The 22,468-nt window shown below is 37.8% G+C and overlaps 1 protein-coding gene across 1 annotated transcript in view; it reads right to left on the bottom strand.

Moving 5' to 3' along the window:
• The window catches only part of DLGAP1 (DLG associated protein 1), a gene marked incomplete at both ends in the record, with an annotated part of 143,158 nt that extends 121,557 nt beyond the window's left edge, over nucleotides 1-21,601 (bottom strand). Inside the window, 2 exons of the mRNA XM_082330000.1 lie at nucleotides 6,435-6,649; nucleotides 20,648-21,601. Coding sequence (XP_082186126.1) covers nucleotides 6,435-6,649; nucleotides 20,648-21,601 — 1,169 coding nt within the window. The remainder of the gene's footprint in view (nucleotides 1-6,434; nucleotides 6,650-20,647) is intronic.
• Between the last annotated feature and the right edge of the window lie 867 nt (nucleotides 21,602-22,468).

Raw genomic sequence — 22,468 nt, forward strand, 5'->3', positions numbered from 1 at the left:
AAAATATTCACCATAAGGAAGATGAGGTATTGCATCACCTTTTATTTTCCCTTTCCCTTCCCCCATCTGTGACCTGGGCCAGCGAAGTTAATGGGATATTTTAATTAATTTTAGTAGAATGAGGACAACACCTCTATTTAGAAAAAAGTATGCTTTTGTTTATATGAGACCTTTTTCTGGGGATATTTTTGAGCATGTTATAGTAATATAGAAACACCTTAAAGTAAATAGGACCTCATTCCTAAGACCAAGATGGTTTTCATACCTAAGGATGTATGCTATGCTGTATGGTGAAGTGCAGTGTAAGGACATCAGCTTCAGTTTGCTCAAATGCCAGAGCAGCCTAGCCAGCATGTCAGGCTACAATTATCCTTACATCCCTTATCATTTCCCTCAGTACAGACACTTCCCAAAAGCAGCATTTTAGAAAAGCTGAGAAAGTGGGAGAACCATCTCCAGAGTTTATATTGTTCCATAGTTTTCTCAGAGCTGCATATTTCAGTTTGAGAAGCCATGAAGATATCTACGTACACAAACGCATGTGTTGCATCACTATAGGAAAATCAAAGCTATAATGACCTCCAGCTTTGCGCATAACATTTAACAACGTCCTTGCCATGCGACATTTAATTTGCTGTGTCTTTAGTGTAAAAAGCTTTTGGACCTTTGCTCATCCTTTCATTCACATCAGTCCTAGCATCATGTTTGAAAACAGACATTATGCAATTTCAGCACTAACTCACTCAGTGCAGATGACGCACTTTAGCTTCCCATCAGTCTTTATGTATGTGCCCATGTGTGCACGTATCACCTTCCTCCTGATCACAACAAATTACCACCAGACAAAATTACTTGGGAACTTTGCAGATTATAAAACTACTTTGATGGTAATTTCTTTGGCTTTTACAAGGATCAAGGGATTGAAACATCTTATACTATGTAACAATGGGGTGGTTGGGTTTTTTTTGCAAGTCATCCTAGCAGAGCCAGTCCTGCAACTCTGTCAATATTTGATGTGTAATATAGGTTGACCCTAGCTTGAAGGCTTGTCCTCCAGGAACTGACCTGATCAGTTCTCAGACAGGTGATGAAAAGTTGGAATTCAGCATGTATAAATCAGATCTACCTCTTTCTTCTTGCTTTTGTCACTGTTACTAAGTTTGCTACCAGATTTTGCCTCTTAATTGAGCTTGATAGTTTACTGTGATTTTATAGGATATTAAGAAAAATGGCACAGAGGTTTTCAAAACAATTTTATCTTCAGATTCCTATAAACATACAAATAGAAAGTACTTACGCTATTCGTATTAGCACATAAAAAATATAAGCCTGGGTGTACACAAATAAAATGCACATATTTTGAGATATTATTTTTGGAATGTCTCTGATAAACTTTAAAGTTAGGAATTGGTTAGTTTATTCGAAGTATCACTCATCTATGCAGTAAATCACAGGAACAGATGCAGCTATGATGAAAGTTACACAGATGAATTCTTTACCATGGGATATAAAGGAGAAAAGCCTAATGCTTTTTGCTTATGAAGGAAAAGAATACTCTCTTCATTGTCAGTGGTGTAACTTGGTGCCCATTAAAAAGTGTTTGTGGTGTTTATAATTGTGTTTCTCCAAGTCACAGTTGACTGGAAAAACATGATGTCTCTATTAAAATACCTTGAAAATAAAGATTTGTTAAGAAAAAACTAATTTCTGCTCTTCCTTCTCTCCTTTTTATGAGTTCCACAAACGTATCTCCAAAATATGAAGATGACTGAAATTGTCAATACACTGGTGATCAGAGAGTACAACTTGTCTCTGAAAAAAGTTTGCATGATCAAATATGAGTTCAAAGGAACAATTCTGCAACTGTATATAACCCCAAATCCATGTAAAATATGTCCATAAATGGATTACCATCAAGTACTGTGTCATGGTTTAACCCCAGTCAGCAGCCAAGCACCACACAGCTGCTCGCTCACCCTCCTCCTTCCCCATGGGATAGGGGAGAGAATCAGTAAAACCCATAGGCTGAGGTAAAGACAGTTTAATAGCACAGCAGAGGAAGAAAATAATAATAATAATAATAATAATAATAATAATAATAATAATAATGATTATGATAAAAGAATATATAAAACAAGCAATTGCTCACCACCCACTGACCGATGCCCAGCCCGTTCCCGAGCAGCAATTGCTGCCCCCCAGCCAACTCCCCCCAGTTTACATACTGAGCATGACGTCATATGGTATGGCATAGCCCTTTGGCCAGTCGGGGTCAGCTGTCCTGGCTGTGCCCCCTCCCAGCTTCTTGTGCACCTGGCAGAGCATGGGAAGCTGAAAAGTCCTTGACCAGTATAAACACTACTTAGCAACAACTACAGCATCAGTGTGTTATATCAACATTATTCTCATACTAAATTCAAAACACAGCACTATACCAGCTACTAGGAAGAAAATTAACTCTATCTCAGCCAAAACCAGGACAGACTGTAATATTTTAGAAAAAAAAAAAAAAAAAAAAAAAAGGAGGTGCAGAAGACTCAAGTGACTGAAGTCCCCACAGTAGCAGCAATATTGAGTTAGGAAGCAGAACCCAAACTCATATTTTAAGCAGGGAGTATGTGTGCAGTGGAGAAGAGGAAAGGGGCAAAATGAAGTAGAAAAACTATGGTAACAGGATCTATCTCTTAGACCTCTTGTCCTCCACAGAGTTTTCCAGTCCTTTCCATATTCCTCATCTTTTAGGCTGGGAAAATGCTGCCATCAAGTTATACCTTGTGGTGACTCACCAGCTACTTTGCCCATAGTCCTTCAAGAGATTGTAAGGGATGGCTGCAGATCCTTCTCTGCCTTGTCCAGCTACAGATTTGAAGTTTTCTGGAACTTCATATCTTTCAGACTTCAGTCTCTCTGGCAAACTTGTTTAAAGTTGGCCAATGGATTCAAAAGTTACTGGGCGGTGCAGGTGACAGGTTGACATGCGGACAGACAATGTAATTGCATACCTTTTTCCCAATGAAAAGCAGGCTAAGCATAACCAAGGCACATATAGATAGTGAAGGAATATATCCTGAATCAAGCTCAGCTGTAATAGAAATGTCAGTTATCTGTTGCCTGCACCTTCTTTAGAAGTTAGCTAACCAGTCCAATTTCTATCTGCTTACAAGTGCAAGATAAACTTTTGCCACTTTTCAGGAATGGGCAAGAAAATGTCACTTTTTTTCAGCTGGATCAGTTTATCTAGACTGTGAAAGATTAAACACCAAGAGGATACTGCCAGCAAAGACAGAGAGAAAAAGCTGCTTACTTCCTGGTAGGATAATGAGAGTGCAGCAGCGGAGGTGTGCATTGCAAGATCACAGCAAGCTGTGCTTTATTCAGAATGGTACAACAGCATTTGACACATGTGCTGTAACCACATGGAAACCACGGCATGGGAGGAATATTGTAGGAGGGAGATTGTAAGGTATAGCAAGGAAAAAAAAACTCAGCAAAAACAGGAAAATAAATTTGTATTACATAACGGAGATATGACACAGTTGTGCTGTTCAAAAGTTATTCCTTATATAAAAAGAAACATTGGTAACAATGAAATCCCTTTCTTAGAAGAGTAGGCGCATGAGCAATGGTAGGTAGGTAGGTGGGAGGAACAGCGTGGGTTGTGAGACCAATATTAGACTTAAAGTACTCAGAGAGGAAAAGGCCCACAAGGTGAAAAATCCCTTCAAAAACAACAGTGAAAGCAAAAGGGAACATGTTTTTAAGTTGTTTGCTCCACCAAAGAGGAAAGTGAAGCCAACTAGAGACTGCATACAGAAAACAGGGAGAGTAGCAGAAAGAAGTGCAGAAGATCCCTGACAATTACCAGTGTAGAAACACCGCTTTCACAAGCTGCCTTGTTCTTCACTGACAGAAAAAACATAATTAAAGGAGTGAAATGCCACTCAGCTTTATGGTGTTAATATTAGTCCTGCAAGGTCAGCTAGAAAGTCCACTAGTGTCAGTAAAAGGCTGACACTGACTAGAGTGGCTTTTGGCTCATTTCCATAGAGCTCTTATTCAGGTGCAAATGGAATGCAAGTCAACAGTAAGCCAAGGAAATAACTTGTTATCACATACTACGCAATTGCTTGATGACCTATATTCAGTGAGTTAGGGGCCTTAATTTAGTCTCTGGCCGACATGCCAGCAAAACTCTATCACAACTCTCAGAGTAATGAGGGTAACGCTGGGATGAACAAGCAATGTCACGGTCAATGTCAAGTCATGCTACTAAGAAAGTATGAAGAAGTCTGCAAATAAGACCTAGCTTAACAGAAGACTTCAATTCCCAGAGCAAGCACTTGGCTAGTTCTCACCCCCCCCCGCCCAAATTCAGCAGAAAGGAATAAAAGCAATGCATAATTATGTATTACACAATTTGTCTCTGGAAGTGGAAAGGTTTGCCAGGAACAGATATTTCCATAAAGTATTATCATAGATTAAAAGAAATAATTCTACTTCATCCCAATTTATGCTGAAAAGTCATTGAAAAATAAAAATTATTTCATATTGTGTCCTCTTTTTTTGTTTTACTACAATTTGCCATTTTCCCCTTCCTTCTTCCACCCTGTGATGTACAACCTACTTCTGCATAGCTCCTAAATTTACATGAATTTTACAGAGTGCAGCTTAAAATTAAGCACACTCCTAAAAGCTTTCCCGAACAGGAAGGGATTAAAAAAACACATGTGAAAGGAAGTATTCATACAAGCACTTTGCTGAATTACAATGACTTCAAAGCTAAACCCAAAAGCTTCTCCTGCCTAGCCCCTCTGATATAACGTCCTCTGTGGGTGAACAGTGACATGCAGGACTTTTTATTTTTAATTATTCCATATTCTTTTGCAAATCTCATATCTACAGAGAATAGAAATTACCAAGTGCAAATACACGCACTGTGATGCATTGTACTTCACATATATATTATGGAACTACGGAACATATGCTTCTAAAGTCTCAAAAAGAATAAGCTCCATGCCTGAGAGTGTGTCCATGCATAAAGCATGGCTTTATGGAGTTTGTAGTCGTACGTAACATTTACTTTCACCTTGCAGAGGTTACAATAACTGATCTCAGAGGAGGAGCTTTGGCTCAGGGAAGGATGTGGTAAAGTCTGCTGGATGATGAGAGGAATCACTGGATCCCTTGAGCAAGTGCCAGCTAGCTTATGAAAATCCCTGCAGAAAATGAGCCTGCTTTCTCCTTTGGACACTAATGGAAAGACAGAGCAGAAGCAATTCCTGGCTTCCCCTGAGACAAAGTCAGGCAGGCTGCTATGGGGAGCTGCAATAAGCATGTTTTTGTCTTCTGGTCTATTCATCACTGATGTCAAGAGCATGACATTCTTAACAAGGATCAAACACTTTAAAATCTATTTCTCAGATAAGGTCTTTGGACAAAAAATGGGGTAGAGGAGGACAAGGAAGGAGAGGAAATTAATGAGGGAAATGCAGAAGGAGTCTTTTGTCACTAATCAGGGACACTAAAAGAGAAACAGCTCTTTTTTTCCATTTTAAAGCTTCAGCCTTAGGGAAGCTATACTAAATTAGGTTATTTTTGGTTCAGTGAACTATGATTCACTATTATAGCTACAAATTTTGCAGAAGACAGACAGAAACAATTGTTGATTTAAATCCACACTATTTTCTTTTATGGATATAATTTATTTTCTTGCTTTAGGGGACATCTCAATTTTAGAATAATTTAAAATAAAACACTAATACCAAAATTGTCCATTTGTGCAATTTTCATGAGAATTTGGGTGGCTCTTTTAAAAGGCCCAAATAAAAGAAAAACACAAAGTGGCATTAAAAAAACCTAAATTCATCATTCCTCTTGACTAAAGCTTTCATAACCAATTAAAAAAAAATCAGTTTTGGTTATATTTCTCCACAAAATACAGTGCAATTCTGAGCGAACTAAAGACTGGAAACCAGGGATTTGTCTATTTTCAGATGGTCATTGTTCTTTTTAATTAAATGTCAGATGCTCTCTGATGAGCTGCAAAGACTAGCTTAGGGCTAATTTCGCATGTTGAGTATATATAAATACACAATTATGCAAAGCTTTTGCAGGCCAAAGCTATAATTCACCGAAGTATTTAAAGAACAGACCTATTGTACATACCTGAATACTCACTTAACACTAACAGGTTGAAATACTTTGCAAATTCAAAGCGCAGGTACTAGGGTCCCTTTTCAGAATAACATTGAAATACATTCCCAAATCTACTCTTGTTCAGAAAAAAAACCCAACCAAAACCAAGCATGACCGAACACACTTGTTTAAATACTTTCCTTAACTGGTACCCAGCAGTAAAGAATAGAAACAAATAGGAATAGAAACTGTATGTCTTAATGGAGAGCTCTATATGATGTAGTAAAACATGGACTTACTTGAGGGTGGTGAGCTCTGTAAGGGATGGCTGGGTGGCCTTGAGATAGCTCTCCCTCCGTGCAGCAATCTTTGGAGATGGCTTCGGACTTGTGTCTGAGTCTCCACTGTCATCATCCCCCATGGCTTTGATGTAACTGCCACTACGCATTCGTCGGCAGGGAATCTCATCATCTTTCCCTCGTGGAGTGTATCCAGTCCATTCATCTTGAGGAACCTGAAGTGATAAACACAGTTCTCTTAGTACACTCTTCCCTGATGTAATTGCACAGCAAGATTTGACTGTGCTAAGCCACAACAGAGCCGTAACAAAAACTCTCACGGCCAAGGGCTCATCCTCCATCTCATTTGACCATGGGCTGCTGTTCGTTCAGCTCAACATATTGAACACCTTTGGGGAGGCACAAAAGATGAAATACAAATCCCTACATCACAATCTTTTCAGAGTGTGCATAGCTACACTCACCAGGATGATTTTGGTTCAAGATACATTTCAAATTTGTGGAGCTATGTACTAATCATCACAAAAGTAGGTTTGCAAGTGTGAAATTATACTACTATTGCTTCTATAGCATAATTAGTGTGACTGAACACCTGCCAGCTTTCAGGGATCCTCCTTTTGAATTATGTTAGTCTAAGCATCTGAGTCATACAAGTCTTTATTCCCTTCTTTTTCTTCTTCTTATTGATATGCATTATTTCTCTTGATCTGAGATAAATGCCGTCCATTCTTCGCAATGGAAATCTGGAACACTGGGAATGTGCATTCATGAGATTTTCGGACATAGCAGAGGACAGTCCAAGAGCATGGTGCTCTTGCCCACCCATCCTCTCCCTTTCTCTGCTCTTGGGGCTTCTGACCATTGCAAACCAACACCATTCTCTTTTCCTGTAACAGTGGAAACAACATGCAGTGGAGCAGGGTCCTTGAAGGACTTGTCCTGAAGTTATTTTGCAGAAACCCCATTTTTATAGTAAAGGTGAAACTGCAAAAGGGCTTTTTAGTTAAACATATTTTGTGCTAGATTTAAATAAAAGAAGTTGTGAATTTTCAGTTTGCTGCTTTTCTGATTATTCTTAGTGAATCAACTCTATAAAGCAAGCTATAGCTACAATGCTCAGAAACCCTTACAAACCATATTAAACAAGGAGTCTCAAATCTGGGTTGCTAAAATTTGTCCTGCAGCTATGAATACTAGCATCTGCCAGGATAATCACCAAGTGTCTCTTTTCTATGGAAAGTTTGTTCTTCAACAACATTTAACTTCTGCTGAGTATCTTGTGTATCCATTGCTTCCCAAACTTCAGCCAGAGCATTTACATGCCAGCTTGTTTAGACAACTAAAACTGAAACACTGGACTGTTTGCTAACAGCTTAGCTGTTGATTCCCACTACAAACATAAGCCTAAATCCAGAGGCTCTAAGGCCAGAGGCTTTAAAATGTTACTGTCAATGTAGGTCAAATTTTTATGGCATTTTATCAATCTCTGCTGCTATAAACTGCAATGCAAAAACCATTGTCCTATACAAAGGAACAAAGATATTTAATGGTCCTAAGCATTCATGGGTTTATTGCTAATTATAATTAACTAACCAAACTATTCATAAGCCATGCCATTGCTTTGTTTGCTGCTGATTTCAAACCTAAGACCTTGCCAACTTTCTTCCTTCATTGACTCTTCTTTGCCTGCTACTGACATAATGATTTAGGGCCTTCCTTGAACTTCCAGGCTCAGACAAGTCCTGCTTTCCTCTTGTGCTCAGTCTAAGCTCTCTCTTTTCTCCCAGATCTCTCTTGGTCAAGTCTAGCCTTGATAAACTCTCTTGGACCTTTTATATTTTCCTCAGAGGACTCAAGATTTAATCCTGGAGTGTATTCTAGTTTGTATCTCTATCAACATTTATTCTTATGTCTCAGTCTCCCTTCTCAGGACTCAGACTTCCTTCTCAGTTGCTCCATGTTTTATTTAACCAATTCTTTCCTTGTGCCTTTTAAAAAAAAACTTGCAAGTTTTCTTTAAATATCCTTTAGTTAATGACTCTGGTAACTCTACTTCTGTGAAACATTTAAATTCTTATCTTCCAGCAGCACGCAAAGCTTCTTCTTTTTTTTCTGTCTTTCTTATTTTTTTTTTCTTTTTTGTTTTTGATATTTGCCTGGGCTTCAAGAATATAAGTTCCTTAAGGCAGGAATATATTTCAAAGTCCAGTTTTCTTATTGAACAATGGCACACAGAATTGTGTATCTATAGGAAGTAATTGAATAAATACGGTTAAAAACACTTAAAATAGTCTTCTAGAAAAGGGTAAGACTCTAACTAAGAACTGGAGTATTACAGATTGAGACTACTAAGTACTAACAGAACCCACTGGAGGAACAGGATTGAATACATGGCTCTGATATATTTCCACATCAAATAAAAAAAAAATAAAAAAAAAAAAAGAAAAAGCAATGTTTCAGTTCTGTGGCTTCTAAGTTTATGCCTAGACCCCAGATCTGGAAAGTTGATGCTTTCCTGGTGTGTATACATTTGTAAAGTGCAAATGAAGGTAATACTTGGTAGTGGTTTTGATTCTGATTTTTGACATACAAGAGTACGGAGCATTTTACACTCCTCCAACCACTTATGACAGACAGAGGATAATATTTTTTTCAGGTCTTATTCTTGCATTCATGCTAGGCCTATAGAATCATCAAACAGTGAAAATACAATCTATATTCATACCACCCCTCACAAACATTTTGGAACCTACAGCTCCTGCTTGTCAACTGTAAAACCTTGACTTTTCAAATCACTTAGGTACAAAAAAGAAGTTAGCACAGGTTTAGTAAAATCAAGATCTGCTGACATTTTGATGACATGCTCAGACTTCAGCCAGAAGTTTAAAACCTGTAATAGTGTATTTCCAATACACTATTGGAAACTAATATGGTTTTCAGGCAGATATTAGATATCTAAGTCAGAGTATGTAGAGAATCTGTGAATTCTCAGAGGACATGCACTTTAATCTGTTTAATATTTTAATCATTATGTTTGAGTTAAAGATCTGTGTTTTTTCTCGTTAAAATAAATTAGAGAATTAATCTTTAATGCACTAAATGAAATATGATTGGTGTCTTTAACTGAGAAAAAGTCAGGGGAGTTAAAGTTACAATGCTTATAGGGCACCCACAATTCAGGCAAGCTGAACACTTGTAGTTTTATTAAATTATAGACATACTGTTAAATTAAATGCTGTAGTTTATAGATGCAATACAAGTGATGAGATATAGTTGCTGTGAGCACCACAACTCTGAAATTCTTGAGTTCTGTTATCAATAACCCCATACATAAGCACAATACCTTTTATACCAAAGCTTCTCAAAATTATTTTGATACAACAGGCCAAGCTGTGAAAGCTGGTTGCAATGAATTTACTACAAAACTTCGTATTTACACATGCGAACACTGTGCTGTGATGAGCTTTGAATGCATTGCTCTAGCCCCACAATTTATATGATGTGATTGGGAGGAAGCTTCCAGTTTGAGCTCTGCTCACTCAGTGAAGTGAGCAACTACTGAAAACCAGCATGCTACCTTTTTAACAGCTCTTCTGCCTTTTAAACACTCTAGTTGCAGAAATAGAAAGCTGAGCTGTTCACACAGAGACCAGGGGCAAAGCAGTCTCGGGGAGTGCCACAAACCCACTGGCTGGTTTGTGTACTGGAAGTTACCTGCATGTGCAAAACCAAAGGAAATGATACAAATGCAACCCAAGTTCCATTACCGTATTATGGATTTAAGGGTAAACCCTGTATATGACAAAGAGAAAAGGATGGCTATGGTTAGGAAAAACATCCAGATTTAGAGAACAGCCTAAAATATCAACCCAGATATACTTCTAATTTCAGTTAACACATTGAGGAAGTCAGAGTGTTTGTATGAACTATCTTGCCTGCCTAAACAAAGCTGCAGTAGAAAAATGTAGTGGATATTTGATTAAAAAGCTATTTTCGTTAAATAGTTTGCCCAGTTTTCTTGCAGATATTTAAGGCTGAGTGTTTTTTTCTTTTCTTTTTTACTTTTTTATTTCTTTTTTCTTTTCAGTAAGGTTTTAGTATTTAACAGAATATTAGGGAAAGAAATTTGGGTCCAGTTCCCCTTTATCTTATTTCAGTTTCACAAGAGTCAGAAACCCTGATTTCAGAAGCTGGAGTAGGAGAAAACAGTAAGACATCATGTAACTGGTAGAGAGCACTTGCAGGATAAAGAAACACTTCGGAAGTAGTAGATTTTTTTTTGGCTATTAACAGTTGTAATACTTTTTATGAAAGGATCTCAGAGCACTGTATGTGTATTACTTGAGTAGGACAAACAACCCTTAAAGCTCAGCATTTCCTTTCATTGTAACTATTTTGCTGTTTAGAAAATACAGGCAGATACAATAACATCAACATTTTAATACTTCTGCGCCTATAGTCAAATACCTCAAGCAGTAACTACTAAAAGAAGTGACCTGATTTTCAGAGTGCTTTCTTTGGTGCCTAAAAGCTGTAACAGCTCATAGCAGATAATGCAATTTACTGTCACAGTAAAGTGTTTCTTATCACAGGAAAAAGGTAAAACATAAAGCCCTCTCAAAACTACAAATTGCGAAAACAAAATCAATGACGTTATTTCATGCATTCTGTTTCTATAAATATGGTACTAAACATACTGTAGTGTGTTTCCTTCTGTTGATCTGGAAAAATGCTGGGAAAATTGTCTATGTGAACCTGCAGCTCTTTTATTTTTTTCAGTCAGGAGGTCTGTACAAATTTTCCCCACAGGCTCTTACTTTGTTTGGCCAATATTATGTCTTGCAAGGTCACATACTACAGTGCACGCAAGTGCATATGCACGGTATCTGTTGCCTTAGAGGATTAATGGCATTAAGACTGACATACTTGAGATAATGCTGTTTCATGCTTTTAAGAAAAACATATTATCCAATTACATTGGCAATAACATTTTTTTCAGTATCAGAATATCAAGCAGGAACATAACTTGCATGATTGTTTTTACTCTCATGAAAAAGGAGGAAGAGCTAAACTCAGATCTAACAATGAACATCATTGTTTTTATTAAAATAGAACTATTATTATTCACACTATTGAAGTAATAGAGATCCTGGAAACATTTCATTCTGCAAATGATCTTTAAGATCACATACAATTCTTTCTTTACAAGCCTAAAAATCAAGAGTGCACTTTACTTATACAAAAAGTGCAGTGAAACAGAACACCATTATTACTTGAAAATACATAGAAAATATTCAGCAAAGGCCTCTGAGCCAGGCAACTTACTGAAACTTAAGACTTCAGCATACACCTAGAAATAAAATGTTTGCTACAAGTATGAAAGCTAAGCCTGACTATAGTTTCTTTCTTCTGATTAAATGGCAGATACAAGATTCTTTTGTAAACAGAACAGACTATACAGATAACTACTGCCACCAGCCAACATCTTACCTGGATTCAGCTTCATTTACTATATAGATTACCTGTCCTGATCTTTAACTAAATTTATGTTGTTCTGGAAGTGTTCACACTTTGTCATCAGCCAGGCTGGACTAACCTGTCAATTCCTTTAATGCATTTTTTGATATAAAGGAACTGGATTTTTCTAATAGATAGTCTAGGTCCCCAAATAAAGAAACTAAGCAAACAGGTATACTGGTCCCCAGTTTTCAAACATTCATTTCAAAAGCTCACACATAGTGGTATGTGAAATAAACCCAGCATGTAAAGACAAAGGTAAAGAAAACATCTTTTATTCAATTTCTAAACAATAAAATTAGAATATATAATTTCCCTCTTTTTTCCCAAAATTGTTATTAACTTACCTTACTGGATGAAATGGCAAACAGACTGTCTCTATAGCAAATTAAGTTCATTATTGATCTCTAGTTTGATTTGGTTTACTGCAGCTGAAATCATTAAAGCTTCTCCTTGTGCTTTGCCAAAGCAATGTGGATGACTATAGAAGTAAACACAAGGACTGGAAGGAGTGGCTAACCATCGCTCACAGCAGTAGACTTGTAACTTTAGCTTTCTATTAGTATGCAAATACTTAATGAAATGAAATCACACAACTGAAGAACAATGCTTAATGACTGCTCAGTGCAGATTTTCAAACCCATGCAATTTGGTTTTCTTAGCCATTATTATGCCTCTTCTGCGTGCTGTTAAGGAAGTTTCAATTGCCATCTTCCACTTACTAAGCCTATTCCTAGCACTCATGAATATTGAATTAATCAGACCAATAAAGATGAGTAGCATTTCATTCTATCAATGTGCATGCGTTAAGAATCACTGAAGTATGCAAAAAAAAAAAAAAAAAAAAAGGAAGGCTTAGAAAGCTTAAAGAACAATATAAGTTTAATAAGCCTCAAGAGTTTTCAAAAAGGCAGATAGTAAGGTTGCTGCTATTTAGGACAAACTTAATGTGCTCTCTCTCTGCAGCAACACTTGTTTTAGCTTGTACTGTTTCAGCACTCAGGTTCTACTATAAATTAATTTAATTTAGCTGACTTATCTCCATATTTTTTTACATGAAGAGTATTAACAGCCAAGACAAAGACCCTGTCCGAGATAGAACATTACTTCCTCAATCCTAAGTGCCCACACATTGCATCAAACCTGAACAAGCAGTGTGAAGAATTGCAATCTTCCTTCCCGTAACACTACTTTGGAAAGTCTTCTAAAACAGTGTGAATCCTCATAGGGTAAGTCAAGAGATAAAATTCTTCAAGCAGTGCTCCAGTTTATAATTTTCATTCATCAAAAGGTGCCTTGACCACTAGCCTGTCAATCTGATTCACATCCTGTGTTATGAAGAGGAATGTGTGTCTCCTACACAAAACAACCACGTCTTGATTCCAGACAAATTTTCTCCTCCTGCTTTACGCATAAAAATCCAAACAACTATGAAGAGGGCCACGTGGATACAATGATTCAGCCAAGGGCCTTGCAAGTTTGCCACCCCCAAACACATTCTGCAGAAAGGAAGCCAAACAGCAACTACCACATCTATTAGCTGAAGGAAACATAACTGAAGGTCATCCAGCAGGACTCTTGGCCAGGACCTCAAACTAAAACTGCTTCAGTGATACTCATGGATGATATTCTCTCTGTGGCAGAGGGCAGGCATTCATTCTCATCTTTCTCAATACCCTTGAAGCTTTCAGTGCAGTTGGCTATAATGAGATATGGCTCCTTGCCCAAGTAAGGACGACAGGATGACTGTTAAGACGAATACCAATCCTTGAAAGGACACTTTCAATGACTAGCAACGGAGAAATGTTCTTTCACTTCTAGATACCTTCTCCTGGGGTGAATCAGTTCTCTCCCTAATCACTTCAGCACCTGCATACAGTGACTAGTTGGCATCAAATGCCAATACTGTTAAATGAGATGTCATTTTACCTTTCTTTCAATATACAGGATCACAAACGCACTATCAAGCAGCCAGCAAACTGGCTCGTGGATGGAGAACATGTAGCTGAATCTGTATCCTTGGAAGAAAACACATGTGGTGGGCAGAGCATTTTGAGAAACAGCCCTTATGCTGTTTCTGTTGGCTGACTGTAACTAGATAATCTCTGGTGCTTTGCTAATGTTGTGTTGTCGCAGGCAGCAGCTGTAAGTAATGCAGTTAAGCTACTGTCTCCAGCTGGCTACTAGCTTCCATCACATTTTAGTGTACAGTGGACAGACTTCACTGAAACTTCCACAACATTTTCTTGTGGATTACAACAATGAAATATACCTGTGTAAGAAGCTTTCATTTGGCTCTAAGGAAACTTTCCCACTTTAGGAACATCATAGTGTGTCTTCTCAGTGATTCCACACTGTCACCTTTGCTCTACAGTAGTGTCCCACTGGATATCAAATCAAGGTCATGGTCCTGACTCTCATCTGCTGGGAGCTGAATTGCTAGAGACCGGGAAATCTCAAAAGATTTCCTAACAAACTGATTAGCAGGCTGGGGTTATGTCAGTAAAGCAAAATTAGACACAAACTTATTTGCATGAAAGACTCAGAGACAATTCAAAGAGCATCTCTGGAAGCCCTGGCCCATCAGAGCTGTCACACTGCCTTTTCCAACTGCATGGCACATTGCTTAGCCTTTGGTGAGAGAAATACATATCTATCAGAAGTCCAAACAAGACAGTCCATTGCACAGGCTCAGCGTAACAGGATGAAAGGACAAACAATATACAACAGATTCATGTTCTTGTTGCTTAATTCACTAGTGACAGAAGCTCAGCTGTGCAACAAGCACAGCACAAGAGCATTTGTAAGGCAGAACAGAAACTGTGGCCAGCCGCCCCAGCTCAAACCACTCTTCTGCCACTGTAGTATTTCCCCACTCAAGATCTGTACCACAAATTCCATTTTTGAAACAAAAAAAACAATAACTGGATGTCGGGGAAATATTCCTTATTACTTTGCACTGACTGGGGAAAACATATCACTGCTCAGTGTTTTTTTCCCCACCCACTTTGCATATCTCCGCAATAAAAGTTAAGGATTTCAAACTCAGATGCAGATTGAAATGATCCTCTTTGCTGGACTTTATTTGTCTTGAAGATTTTTTTTTCTTTTTTTTTTTTGTCAGTGAAATCACTGAAAAGAAAAAGATGAGAACACTCCAGATATTTAAGGCTACAGAAAAAACTCAGATCCAGGTCTGAGTCAAATCTTATCCATGAAGGATAGACACCAAATGCCAGCTATTATGTGCAGCCATAATTTTCATAAACATTTCTGACATAACAGTATATGTAATGTAGTGTCATGTGAAGATGTTGCTAAATCCTATATATGGTATGCTAGTAACACAAAACAGGGACCCAGCTGTCAGAATTACATTCATTAATGGATGCGCTATTAGAATGTAGGGATGTTAACAGAATGAATCAACAGTAATTCAAGTAAATCTAGAAAAAATAAGATCAGTGCCAATATATTAAATACTAAGAAGTTACAGAATGGTGATAAAACTAAAGGATAGAAAATTATTACATAAGGAACATGGGCAGATAAAATTGCATCTAAATATGAAGCACTGACATTGCTGTAGAACAGCTCTCTTAGTACTTAGGTGGCCCCCATTACTGCATTACTCAGACACCAAAGGTCAGTCCAGGTTTTAATTAAATGAATGAGAACACAGCACTTGTTAAGGTGAAATATATGGCAAGACCATTCTCACTAACTGAGCTGACAATTTCTTTTTTTTTTAAGGGAAATTAAAGCGCTGCAAAGATGAGGAGGATGGCTGTACTGAAACACTCTCCTATATATTTGTCTTAATATAGCAAAGACATCTTGGGTAGGTTTGCAGGTAGGTTAAATAACCAAGATGCAGGTTCAATGGAATTATTTGTTATGAATATATTTCTTGTAAATAATCTATTTTGTGCTTTATTTATGTTTTTCCAAGTGACCACAAATTGCCTAACTATTCGTTATTCATATTACCCATCTCACAATTTTAAAACTGAAATAAATTAGCTTTCTGTGAATGACGTTTTTTCAGTTTTAATGTTCTTAGATACTAGTTTATTTTAAGATTCATGAACATTTAAGAACTTCCAAATGTTTTCATGATTATTCCATTACCTGGAAGCTGGCCTAGAATACATTATAACATTTGACATTTTATTTCACAGTTGTTTAAATTGTTTCACTAGCTTTACCAAAAAGTATGTTTCATATGAGCTCAATAAAAAAAATGTGGAACTTACTTATACCTCATATACTTTGTAGTTCTGACTGGAAAATTGAAGGGAAATAATATACGCTTCATTAATTTTCAATTTATAATGGAATAAGAGAAAAAAAGGCAGGTCTTCAGATACATGAAAAACGGAAGATCAATATTAATGAATATTAAAATACAACTTTTATATATATATATACACACACACACATACAAGAACATACTGAAAGATTAATTTGAGTATGGTAGTTGCGACAGAAATGCAAACACCACAAATGAGGAAAAAGTAGAGATTAACTGAAGATACAAATAGACTTGAATAGATAAACCCAGTATAACAGATCTAACATAAATTGCTGTGTCATAAGGATAGTACTTTGTAATTTAACATAGCACATTAACAACTCATATGACAAATACTAGTCCTTACCAGCACCCTGTCCTAGGGCGATGCCCTCTATTTGGCCATCCATGGGCACAGGCAAAAGAAAGAGGCTGGGACTGAGCAGTATCTCCTAAGAAACTGTGGAAGTGCCTTGTCCTGAGACTGTAAAACAAGTAACTTTGAGTTTCTTAACACTACACATTCTATAATAAGGCACATTACAGACAACCCTCACACAAGAAACCAGTATGAACCAGAGCCCTTCACCACCAGAAAATGCTTATTACACCCAGAAACTTGGCTTATATTTTTTTACAGTATTTCTCACAGTATTCCACCAAAGGACAAGAGATGCAAATGCGGAACTCCGATGACTGCACCGTCGTCCCCACCTACTGCACTTCAGTTTTCAGAAGTAAAATTTCCATCCTCAGCCCCAAGAATCTGACACAACTGACTTCAGTCTCATCAAATGGGATCAAAAGAAAACATATGACTGACCCACATAAGAAGAAAAGAGGACTAATAAGAAAAATGTCATCCTTTGTATTTTTCTCCATCTCTTAACGAATGGATCAAGGACCATGGGAATAGTAACTACAGGGAACATTGAATGGCAAAACTATAATCAGAGACAAAACCTGCAGTGTATTTGATACTCTATTAGCTTCAACAATCATGAATTCATAGAAAACAAGAGTGTCAAAAATATCTACCCATGTATTTAAACTCTATTGTTTGCAGAAAAAGACTGCTGCTTACATTTCGTCTTCGATAGTTTGCTTAATTTTAATTTTTCTGGAGACGTTACCAGAGAAGTAGAGGCTGTCCACTGCTTTATAAATTATTCTCTCAAGGGAGGGAAACCATTTTGAAGAAGAATTTTGAGAAAACACGAACAGTTCCTTCTCACCTTCCTTCAAATAAGTCCAACTGTAATCCTGGATGAAATAAAAGCACTTCCCTGAATTAAGAAACAGATCAAAAAACGGACCTTATCTTTCTACTGTCCAGCTCCTCATTCTTGAAAGAAGAAGTAGAGAGAAGAGAAAACTACAATTCCATTCCCAAAACGCAGGTGAGAGGAAAAGGTTTGCTTGACAGTCTTTAGACTAGTCTAGGAGCTAATATCTCTTTCTGAAGATGCAGTGTTGAGCCAAGCCTCCCCTAGACCTCCAAGGACGGACATTGCACCTTAGCACCCGGGCTGGAAGCTGAGCCTGCTGGGGTAAAGAAAGACTGTGCAATGCAGGAAGACTCTGCACTCGATCCAAATTCCAAATTATGAGAAATAAGCCCATCTGTAACACGAACTACTGCCAACTCCTTCCACAGAACAGTTATGTGGAAAATATCACACCAAGTGAGATAATTGTTTGTTATTTCCATGTCTTTACACTGAGAATTCATCCAGATACTTTTGTGATAAAAGCCCTTACAAGCAAATGTGAAGTCAATGTCATCTGTGATCTCTGATATACTCAGATCTACCAGGATAAAGAAAATTATCCTGAGTACCCTGAGTTGAAAAAAAGGCACTCCTTCATTGAATTCAGATACTATCACAAGAAGAGTCTGCATGAACAAAATAGTTGTCTCTTTCAAGAATCAGAGAGTTTATGTCCTGGACCATAAACAACAGCTAAAATTATGAGTGAGTTGATAAAAGCATCTATTTAACATTTAATGAGTTAAATAAAGTAACAAAGAAGCATCATAATAATGAAATTAAATTATCAGAGTTGTCCAGTATTGTCATGAATTTCCAGCTTTCATCTTAGTGCTTTTCTAACTGTTCTAACATAGGACACCAGCCTTTTGGTACGATGATGAGGAGGTCACCAGGAAAATATGGATATACAGAATACCTCTGCAGCCCACTAACAGAGTAATACTCTGCTGCTGTTAATATGTACTTATATTGCAGGACAGCCAAAAGGCCTCAATTAGGTTCTGCGCCCCATTGTGCTGGGCACTGGAAACACAAAAGGGAACAAAGTCCAAGCCCTAAAGGGCTTGTAGTGTAAAAAGATAAGTGATATAGTGAAGAGAAAGGCAATGGGATGCATTCAAAATAGACTGAGTTTTTAATACCTGTATCCATTTGCCATCCTTTCAAGCTGCCAAGAGAGAGGAATAATCCTGACCTGCTTCCTCAAATCTACCTTATTCTGTTTGAATATTATTTCCAATGTTAACTGAAGCCTGGTTAAGATTTTCCTTTTTTTAAAAAACAATTTCATTTCCCTGGCTTTTACAAACAAGCATACAATTAGAAAAAATGAAACAAAATGAAATGAAAACCAAAACAAAACTACCAGTGAGGGTGGGAAAAACAGTGAGAATTTAGCTATTCTAAGTGAGAATTTAGTTATTCTAATTCCTGCCCTTGACCATTGTTGGACATATTTTCATACAGACACAGATAATGTCCTCTAATTCCACTTCAAGAGTCTATTCCTGTCAGTTAAACATTATCTAAAAGTCCCTATGGAGGTGTTCATTTAAAGCTGATGCTGGCACAGTTTTTTGCTCTTTTCTAGCCATCTGGTCACATACTGAATTGTCAGCTATTTTATCTAAACCTAAGAGGAAGATTGAAGATTGTTTACTCAAACAAAAACATCAACAGAAGAAATCTCAGGGACCAAAGTAACCACAACAATCAAGACTAAAGTTATGATTTCTTCTCACTCACAAAATTCAGACAAAAGCAACTTAATAAAAAAAAAATCCTCAAAAGGTTGCAACCTGAGGCTATTTTGAAACCCTTCTCCCTCCCCAGTCCACACGCACAGCTGTAAACACACACTGAGCATTCATATTGCCCCCTCTCCCCCCACCCCACTCTCCTAACAATTAATGGAAAATACACAGATCCATTTCTTTACATTTAAAACTTAGAATCCCAGAGGCTGGCATTCAAAATTATTTTGCATGCCATTCAATAAAAGATCAATTTTTAAATGCAGATGCCTCAGTCCTATGCTTTCTCTGCATATTGACTTAAACAACAGAATGTGGAAGCTGACTGTCTCATTAAGCCACCCATACGAGAAAACTCACTACAGTTTCTATACAAATAGACAAGAGTCCCACTACATTAAAATGAAACCAAATCATCTTAGCAAACCTCTTTTTTCCTCATGGTCTTCTCTCTTCTCTGTGCAACGTTGTTCCATCTTACACACACACTTAGATGTGCCATAAGTGCTTCGTTTAAAGTGCATAAAAGCTATCCACAGCTCTCCTAAGAATGAAACAGTTTTAATATTTTCTGATCCATGTTCCTGCCACAAACATTCACCGGCAGTATGATAGCTCCAAGAGCAGACATCTGATTCTTGACATTTAAAGATACAATACTGGTGAAAAATAGTGACGCTGTATTAACTGCAAACAGCTTGTGAGGGAGTAGGTGATGTACTCCTAAAATGTATAATCAGAACAAGCAATAATTTCAACCTTTTGATTTTTTATTTTTGACTCAAAGCCACGAGAAAGAGGAATAGCCAGATAAACAAATCTGGACACTTTACAATAACTGTTTTATGAGAATTTATATTCTATGGCAAAAAGGAAAGTAGGTTGTTTTCCTGCTGGAGAAAGTATTAAGGTACCCCAAAGTTCCTCAAAAGGGTCTCAAAAGCTTTCATAATAAAATAAGCAGTAAATGAAGGCAAATCTTGAAATTACAGAAATCAAAGAATTTGTATCCTGGTAACATTCGGTTAATTGACATTGTAATGCTAAGTGCAAGCATTACAACATCAAATTCCCTATACCCCTACTGTGACTGCCTTATAAATTCAAAAATTACACAGAAAGGTCTCATTTTTCCCACATGAGAAAATTAAGCCTGTTCCAACATGAACTGTTTCTTTGAAATACTGAATGCTGGCAAAAAAAAAAAAAAGAAAAGAAAAAGCAGACTTATTTTTAATTTCAGCAGCATTGCCCCTTGTTTGGTGATCAGTGACCTCTTGGGAAAGTTGAAATATCAGAGCAAACCTCCATCCCCCACAAACACCTGAGACAAGGCAGAGCACAGTTAACAGCAATCAGTTCTCCACACTGTACCTGGAGGTACTGACATGACCGTTCCTGTTGACACGTCTCTGCCTTCACCACTGTCTGGTCCATGTTAACTGACGCTTTCTGGTAAACTTCACGGGCTCTGCTCACGGTTAATGTAGAGGACCAAGAGCTTTTCTTCATTAACTGGGAGTCCAAATTCACAGGCAGGTTTGCACAGGTAGAGCATTTGACATCATTATTGCTTCTGGATGACTTCACAGTATGTTCGCTAATAGTGTTATAGGCTTCCATAAAGTATTGGGAAGAAGAACGATCAGGGCATCTTCCCATGGTCATGACCCCACTGGGACCATGATAAATGCAAACATCATTGTCCAAGTTGTCATCTGAACTCCACCATCCTGATGCATTGGATCTGGGCTTACCTTCTGATCGCCTTTCTTTACTCTTGCTGCGCTTCCCATACCTCATCGTCTGCGACTCCTCCGGGCTTGCTTTGCCCCCGTTGACACTCCCCTTGGATGGTCCCTCCAGTGAATGGGACTTGGTAAAGAGCTTTTGGACAGAATGAACCAGATGCCGGATCCTCCCTGGGCTGTCACTGCGGTGCTCCATGGCAGTCCGCTTGTACTGCAGAGTATGGTAGCCATCCCGATTCAGAGGCAGCTGCCGCTCAAACTGGTCCAAAAGGTTGGCAGGAATGCGGTTGGTCTTGTTGGCAGTTCCGTGGGGAACCAGAGCACACTCGTCCTTGAGTTCATGGTGGGAATTGTAATGCCTCCGGGGAAACGTGCTGCTGGCAATCTGATCATTGTAGGGCACCATGCACTCTGCCTGAAAAGAGTTCCTTTGAGTGTAGTAAGGGTGGTCTGCAGGATGGGGGTCCATCGGGTTTAACAAATATGGCTTCCTGTCTGGGTGGTGTGGCAGACTGTCACACTGAGGGTCACAGGCAACCCCATGATGATGACTACGGCTGCTAGATAATCCCTTCATCGTTGATGTAAAGCAAATCCCAAAGTCATCTAATATGTATGGCTATGCAACGGGCAGATCTCCGAGAAAGGCCTAAAAGAATAAAATACAACAGAAGTCATAAGATATTCAAGCTAAGAGAAAAAACAGCATGTGCACAATTTGCATTCATTGTTTCTTACTGTAAAAATAATTGGAATAAACATTCTCTGATTCTTTTTATCGCTTAATCATTCTCATTTCCAATGTAGTGATAGGGGATACCTAAATAATACACAAGAAAAATTACCTTGTTCCTCCAGCTAGAAAACAGATGCAAGAAAATTTTTCTGATATGAAATTCACTATTGTTCACAAATCCACAGCAAGATAAGGATCACCACCTATACTCTAAAACTTCAGTCTTGAAAACATTCATAGACAGCGGACTCCCAGGAGGCCTTAATTGCTCATCTGCGTGTTTTCACGGCCAAATAAATGCATTAAAAAAGGTCATGTCCTTAATGGAGTGCTTTCTGGGTTACTTTGGGCCAAATACAAAGTGTGGTGCAAATAATGGGAAACTTTTCTGTCTTCAATGCACATCTGTTCATGATTCAAGTACAGTTTTACTTGATCACCATGTTGTCTGCCTAGACTGTAAGCATCTCAAGACAATATCAAAACATTATTTCTGTAAGATATTTTCAAAGTAAGAATAAAACAATAACACCTTACACTAACTCTGTAAAAATGAAGCCAAACCAACTGTTTAATAACCTATATATTTGGGGTTGTTGTATTTACTGTTTGCTTGCTCCTATTCACAAAAAAAATACCTTATTCTGATAATGCATGGCTCGGTTTAATTTTCCATAAATTTTCAGAGTACTAAGCAGTGTTTAAATA

Source organism: Platalea leucorodia, assembly GCF_965183815.1.
Source record: "Platalea leucorodia genome assembly, chromosome: 1".
In the NCBI taxonomy this organism is placed as follows: Eukaryota; Metazoa; Chordata; class Aves; order Pelecaniformes; family Threskiornithidae; genus Platalea; species Platalea leucorodia.